At 42.4% G+C, this 7,953-nt stretch overlaps 1 protein-coding gene across 1 annotated transcript; it reads right to left on the minus strand.

The window, feature by feature from the left end:
* Window positions 1-484: 484 nt before the first annotated feature.
* Window positions 485-2,914, minus strand: LOC134201673 (uncharacterized). The gene has a single exon (XM_062676915.1). The coding sequence runs from the start codon at window positions 2,143-2,145 to the stop codon at window positions 1,102-1,104; it is 1,044 nt and encodes a 347-aa protein (XP_062532899.1). The 5' UTR covers window positions 2,146-2,914; the 3' UTR covers window positions 485-1,101.
* Window positions 2,915-7,953: the final 5,039 nt, after the last annotated feature.

The raw sequence follows: 7,953 nt of genomic DNA on the forward strand, positions 1-7,953 counted from the left end.
CCGCTCAAAGCATTATTAAACAACATCATGCAAGTAAACATGACGAAAGTAATTACAAAGATCTTAACTCTAGTCAGTCATCAGCTCAGTGTAATATCGATCATCATGATGTTTTGGGATTTAAATTGCCCCAAATACAGATTGCTAAGTTTGACGGATCATATTTCCGTTGGCTTGAGTTCCGTGACACGTTTCTGAGTTTAATTCATAACAATGAGCGAATTGCTCCAATTCATAAGTTTCATTATTTAATGTCATACTTAACGGGTGATGCAGCACGCGTTATTACTAACTTCGAAGTTTCTAGTTCCAACTATAAAAGTGCTTGGCAGTTATTATGCAGTCGTTATGATAATAAGCGTCAATTGATAAATCATCATTTAAATTCATTATTAAATATTCAACAGACAATTCGTGAGTCTGATAGATCTTTAAGATTTATGGTAGATCACATCACTAAGAATTTAAGGGCATTGTCTAGCCTTTTTTTTTTTTTTTTTTTCTCGGGCCGGGGGCCGAACCTCCTACGAGGTCCCCGCGCCTAGGGGGCGCGCGGGGTATGTGAGACTCAACGATCTGCAGGTGTTGAGAGCAGATCGCGGGCCCAAGGATTTTAGGGCCCACCCACTAAACGACTCCCCTGCACTCTTACACCCGACGTCCGATCTCCGTCCGGGGTCAGAACCCGTTCAGAGTAGGGGGGTTCCCGCGGTCAACACTACAACCAGACACGCGGCGCCACCCCGAGGACGCCCGACCGACGGGTCGTCGAGGCGATAGTCGACGACCAACGACGTCAGTCTCCGCGGTACGGCGGCCCTACCAGGCCGCCCGGGCGGTGCCGCTGGTGTTCCGGGATACCCCGCTGGGCCAGAACCAGCCTGCCGGGTCGGAACGCGATACACCGCCGACCGGGTTGCTCTTCAACAGTATGTTCGGCGACGACAGCGACGACGAAAATGCGGACCGCATCGCAGTGCGCAGCCGCCGACGCGCCGTCCCGTCCTCCTGGTGCCAGCGCGCTAGAGTGACGGTAGCGTGCGGCGCAGCCTCAACCCCCTTAGGTCGCCCCGTGACCATCACCGGGAGGAGACTGCCTCCTCATAGGGGCTGGAGCTGGACAAACGCCCTCCTCCGAACCCCGGCTCGACGGCGGCGGCACGGCGCCGAGAGGGAAGAAGAGCTCTCCCTCTCCCGTTCCGCCACCTCGTTCTGCGAGATGGTGGACTCGCAGAAGTCGAGCATCGCCTGCCAGGACTCGTCGCTGCCGAGCATCGTAGCCACGACGGTCGGAAGCGACAAGTCCGGTCCTATTTTTGCAACGAGGACGCGGCGCTGCTCCGCGAAAGCGGGGCAGTACGCGAGCGTGTGCTCCGCCGTGTCCTCGTTGCAGCCACTGCAGTGGTGGCACTTCGGCGTCGGCTCCCTCCGGGCGACGAGGTACAGGTAGCGACCGAAACAGCCGTGTCCCGTGAGCACCTGCGTCGCCCGGAAGGTGAGACGTCCTCGGTCGCGATTCACCCAGTCCGAGAGGACCGGGCGGATCGCCTCGACGGTTCGTCGCCCGTAGGCGGGGTCCACCAGGCGGCGAGACCACGCCTCGAGCACGGCACGCCGAGATTGAAGTTTCCGCGCTCGAACTTCCGCCGCGCCAGGACGCGGCTCCCCCCTGGAGCGGAGATCGCATCGCCACGCGTAATCCGCAGCGAGCGCCTCCGCTTCCAGGTCCCAGAGAGGCGTCCCAGCTAGCACGCACGCCGCCTCGAACGAGACGGTGCGGTATCCACGAACCGCCCTGACCGCAATCGCGCGCTGCGGACGTCGCAACGCCGCAACGTTGTCGCGGGTCAGGGCGTGGCACCACACGGGAGCCCCGTACAGTGCCATCGACCGCACCACCCCCGTGTAGAGGCGGCGCACCACCACGCCAGGTCCCCCGACGTTCGGCAACAGCCGACTCAGCGAGCCGGCAGCCGCCATCAATCGGGGACCTAATCTCTCAAAGTGAGTGCGGAAGCTCCAACGACCGTCCAGTACGAGACCGAGGTACCGTAACCCGGTCGCCTCGATCTCGACGCGAACGCCTCCGATCACAAGGTGGGCCCTCTGAGGCGGCGCTCTCCGGGCCCCGTGAAACAATAGCATTGTCTAGCCTAGGTCAACCTACCGACAAATGGGATGTCCTCATAATTCACATAATGAGCTCAAAGCTAGACAGCCACACTCTTTTGAAATAGGAGGAGTGTCGTGGCGCGTTGGATGATGTACCGAATTTGGAACAATGTTATAAATTTTTAATTAATCGTGCTGACGTCCTTGAGTCTATAAATCGTAATTCATATAAATCAATGCATTCTAAATTCACTATTTCTAATATTAATAATAAGCAAGATAAGCCATATACAAAATCTTTTGCTTGCACTAGCAATGAAACCACTGCTCCTGCAAATCTTATATCGTGTGTAGTGTGTCAACAAGGTCATCGAATCTACGATTGCCCTACCTTCATTAGTAAGAGCGTAGAGGAGCGTATAGCTGAAGTATACAAATTAAAACTATGCACTAATTGTTTGAGGCTAGGTCACAAGGTACAAACTTGTCGTCTCGGTCCGTGTCTTAAGTGCAAAGGAAGACACAATACTCTCATACATAAACCAGTAGATACTGTATCTAACAATATACTCACTTCCAGTGCCTTGTCCGTGCCACACAGCACTGACGATACTATTGTAAATTTTTCTAAACAAAATACAAATCAAGTTTTGTTAACTACAGCCTTAATCGAGGTGGTTTTGCGGTAGGCAGCGGCTTGGCTCTACCCCTGGCATTGCTGAAGTCCATGGGCGACGGTAACCACTCACCATCAGGTGGGCCGTATGCCCGTCTGCCTACAAAGGCAATAAAAAAAAAAAAAAAAAAAGGTGGGTAATCCACGGACGAACCAAACAGAAAGAGTTCGGGCCCTATTAGATTGTGGAAGCCAGTCTTCATTCATAACGGAGACCTTAAACAGAAGCTGTGTTTACCGTCAAACTCAAACTGGCATGTCAACCTTATGGGCATAGGCGATAATCATACCGGTAAGGTCACAGAGACCTGTGTGGCGCAATTGAGGTCATTAGTCAACCAGTTCAACGTCACATCAGGCTTTTTAGTATTACCACAAATAACAGGTCACATACCTAAATTACCTATAGACACTACACAAATACAAATACCTAATGGCATCCAATTAGCAGATCCTAACTATCACCAACCAGCGCCGATTGAAATACTCATCGGTGCCGATTTTTTCTGGGAGATTCTTGGCCGCGAGACTCACTCTCTCGGTCCTAATAATCCAAAATTAAGAAGCTCTCAGTTTGGTTGGATTATTTCGGGGCCTATGGCTACAATCACTACATCACACAAAAACAAAACAGTACAATGTAACCATTCCATAATATCAAACAGTCTTAATGATGACAATACTAAAATTCACAATGACCTAACTAAATTCTGGGAACTTGAAGAAGTTTCACTAAGATCCAAATTTTTAAAATCAATTTATTTATTATAAAAAAAGAACACAATATTCCTAACTGATCCAAATTGAGTGAAAGTGAGAAGGCATGTGAATCTCATTTTCTATCCCACACTTTCCGCTTAGAGTCCGGTAGATTCTCAGTGAGTTAACCTCTAAAGGAATCACCCAACTGTCTTGGACAGTCATACAACTTAGCCAAATTACGATTATTGAACTTAGAAAAACGCTTTCCTCATGACATTTGGCAGATTCGTGTCACGCCGGGGCTGGCCAGCTGAGGTGTTCTGTAATAACGGACGCAATTTTGTAGCAGGTTCTAAATAAATCAATATTTTTTTCAAAATAAACTCTACATCTATCTGATTCTGCAAGTGAGGATGGAATAAAATTTGTATTTCCACTAACTTACGCTCCTCACTTTGGCGGAATCTTTGAGGCCGGAATAAAATCCGCAAAATTTCACATTAAGCGCGTTATGGGTAATTCACACTTAACATTCGAAGAAATATCTACTCTTTTCGCACAAGTAGAGGCTATATTGAATAGCCGTCCATTATGTCCTATGTCACCCTCTCCTGATGACTTCCTTTGCCTGACTCCCGGAAGCTTTTTCATTGGCCGGGCTCTCACTGCTCTTCCTTCGCCTGTGCTGGAAAACTGCAACTACAATAATTTGCAACGCTACGCTCGATTACAGCAAATATATCAACATTTTTGGCAGCGCTGGCAGCGTGAATATATTGCTGAGCTTCAACAACACCACAAGTGGAAGACCAATTCTTCAAAACCAAATGTAGGAGATTTGGTACTGTTGCAAGAAGATGATGTTCCTCCTCTCTGCTGGAGACTTGGACGCATATCCAGACTATTTTATGGTCCAAATGATGGAGTACCTCGAGTCGCTGACGTCAATACTTCTAGAAGCTGCGTGCGCCGCCCATTGGTTCGTCTGTGTGCTTTGCCTACCGCAGAAGAACTAGAGGGTTGAAACCCGAAGAATCGACTTTCAACGGGGGGAGGATGTTAACGCCTACGAAATTTTACTGAGCAATATTAAATTTTTATTTATGTTCACCGACACAGTTTTTACACACTTCAATTAATGGCCGTGCCAAGCTAACTTGTTCGCAACGTAAAATTTAACAAAAACCTGTATAAAGAAAATACAAGCACAAAATCGATTGTGGAAGTTTTTTGAAGAAACCCAAGCATCCAACACTAACTCATATGGAGCATATTTTGTAGAAGAATGTACAGTGTTATTAAAAGCAAAACACCAGAATGGAAGCCAGTGGCTCCAAGTTTCAGAAAATTGGTTACATTGTATTCTTAGATATGCACCTATATGCACCTAAATGTTTGTGTGCATTCTCAAGAGAACCTATTGATTCATGATGGTATGAAGTTGAATTTAATTTTTCAATCCCCAAAAGAGTACAGACTTCTGTCATAGTAGATGACATGAACTCTGTTCCTTTGTCAGTGGCTATTTGTTTCGGTATTCCGAACCTTAAAGTAAAATTGTTAACAAATGCTCTAGCTACGGTTACAGTTTCCTTATTTTGAAGAGGGTACGCCTCAACGAATTTAGTTAATTCGCACTGTAATGTAAGTATATAACTATTATTATCTATATCTTTATCCAATGGACCAACTAAATCTAAGAAAACTTTTTCAAAAGCATACGAAGCTGTGGTTGTTAATACCATAGGCTACTTAGTATTCCTTGAATTTGAACGTTATTGATATGAGTTTCTGTATCATCCTCCAAGTCGCTTATTTTTTTCTTTTGTGCTCTAGTCATTATTGTTAACAATATTGAGTTCATACATTTTAATTCGTCCGAGTTTGTTGGTAACCTAGACAATGCATCCGCTACGCAGTTATCTTTTCCTTTAATATAAGTGACATTAAAATCGTATTGTTCTAATGTTAATCTATGTTTTAGTAATCTACTTGACGGATCTTTCATTCCAAACAAATATATTAACGGTTTATGGTCAGTCATAATTGTGAATTTTTTACCAAAAAGATATGGTCTAAAGTACTTTATTCCCCACACGATTGCTACTAATTCCTTTTCTATTGTTTGATAATTTCTTTCGGCTTTGTTTAAAGGCCGACTTGCATAAGCAATCGGTCGCATATCTTTATTGCAAAGTACTGCTCCAACAGCAATACCTGAAGCGTCTGTTTGCAGAATAAACTCATTTTTGTTCGAAAAATCTGGGTATTGTAAAACGGGTGGTGATATTAACAATTTTTTCAAAATTTGAAATGACTTTTCACATTTATCAGACCAAACAAAACGCACGTTTTTACGACATAAATTATTTAATGGAATAGTTATCTCGGCAAACTTTTTAATAAACTTTCTATAGTAGTTACAAAATGCAACAAAGCGTTTTACTTCATCTGTATTTTTAGGCTTAGGGTAATTCTCAACTATTTTAATTTTGTTTTTATCAGGTAAAATTCCTTTTGCTGATACTGTATGACCTAAATATAATAATTCTTGTTTTAAAAAATTACATTTATTGGGATTTAATTTTAAATTTACCTTTCGAAGTCTTTCAAAAACATTAATTAAATTTTTATTGTGACTTTCTAAATTTCGTCCAAAAATTACAAGATCATCAAGATAGATAAAACATTTCTCATAGCTTAATCCTGACATAGCTATAGTCATAGCTCTTGAAAAAGAACTAGGGCTGGTTTTAAGACCCATTGGCATTCTTTTCATCTGGTATTGTCCCGTATTAGTTGTAAATGCCGTAAGTTTTCTAGACTCTGGACTCAAGGTCACTTGGTAATATGACTGGCTTAGGTCTAAATGACTAAAATAAACTGCACCGGAAAGAGATTCTAAAATGTCCGTTATATTAGGCAATGGGAATTTATCGTCTTGAATAATTTCATTTAATTTACGGTAATCAATAACTAATCTCCACTTTTTATTAGTATTGTCGGACTTTTTTGGTACAAGTAAAATAGGACTTGACCATTCACTTTGAGTTTCTTCTATAATATCGTCTTTTAGCATTTGCTTAATTTGTTTACCTATTTCTGGTTTTTGACTATTAGGTAATCTATATGGTTTTGTATAAATAGGATTGGCATTTGATTTTAAATAAATGTTATGTTCGTATGCATTAGTAGTTGTAAGCTTATCTCCTGGTAAATAAAATATATCGCTATACTTGGAACAAATGGTTTCTATAGTCGTCCGTTCTGTAAAGTGTAAATGATTTAAGTTCAAGGCTGATAACAAAGTACTAGCTCGATCTGCATTCGACTTACATGCAGTAAATTGACAGATTTGATATTCATTTAACGAATGTACTTCTGGCTGAAAAGTTGGTATAGTAATTAATTCCTCACCGGTATTCAATATTTTAATCGGTATAATATTATCTACAGGTTTAACTATTAAAGCTGCTAAGTACAAATTTTCTTGTAGTTGTTTTGGTAAAACAACGATATCATGGTTCAATCTATTATTCTGTAATTGTATATAATGGATTGATTCACTCCTAATAGGTACAGTCAGACAGTTAAAAGAAATAGTAGGTGTCGTATAAAGTGGTACGGTACACTCATGTACATTACGTAATTTTAATATATTATTTTCTAAGTCAATATGTGAATCAAAATTTGATAAAAAGTCTAGCCCAAGTATTCCTTCTGATTTACAGGGTAATTTATCAAACAAATACAATTTATGATTAAAGCAAGTTCCATTTTGATCATATAAAGATAAATAAAAAGAATCCTTCAGATTGAGTTTTTCCCCCAATACCATTTATTTCGATGTTGTCTTTAAATAGTGGAATTTGTTCCATTAATACTCTCTTGGTAACGGCTGAAATCGATGCTCCAGTATCTACTAGCCATGTACATTTGTTATTATTATAGACGAGAATGAGTTGTCTCCCGTATAGATGTGGATGAGTATGTATGCGTCGTCCAGACGCGTAGTGTAATGTGTTAAAGGTAAGTAAGTACCTGAGTAGGCGTCGACGGTGTTCGGTTAATAAATTAAGTACGACACCTTGCACACCAATTAAATGTTTATTCAATTATACTTAGTCCACACGAAAATACAACACAGTCTATATTATTAAAATTATGAAGGATTGAAGGTTACGAGCACAGATATATATTCAGTTTATAAACAGTACACAGAAGACACTTTACACTTTACGACAATACTATTACAATAAACACAAAGCAAGCGCGTTATCACAAGAGATGCAAAAGCTTCGAAAACAATAAACCGTATATAATTAGCAAAAGCGACGTGCGTTCAGTACGAGGTAAGTTTCGACTGGGGGCGTGGCTAGCCGCGATCAGCTGCGCAAGAGTATATTTTCCAGCTACCCGCGACATTCTGTTCAAGCGCGCGTGTCCATAGCGCAAACGAACGG

Source organism: Bombyx mori, chromosome W (assembly GCF_030269925.1).
Source record: "Bombyx mori chromosome W, ASM3026992v2".
In the NCBI taxonomy this organism is placed as follows: domain Eukaryota; kingdom Metazoa; phylum Arthropoda; class Insecta; order Lepidoptera; family Bombycidae; genus Bombyx; species Bombyx mori.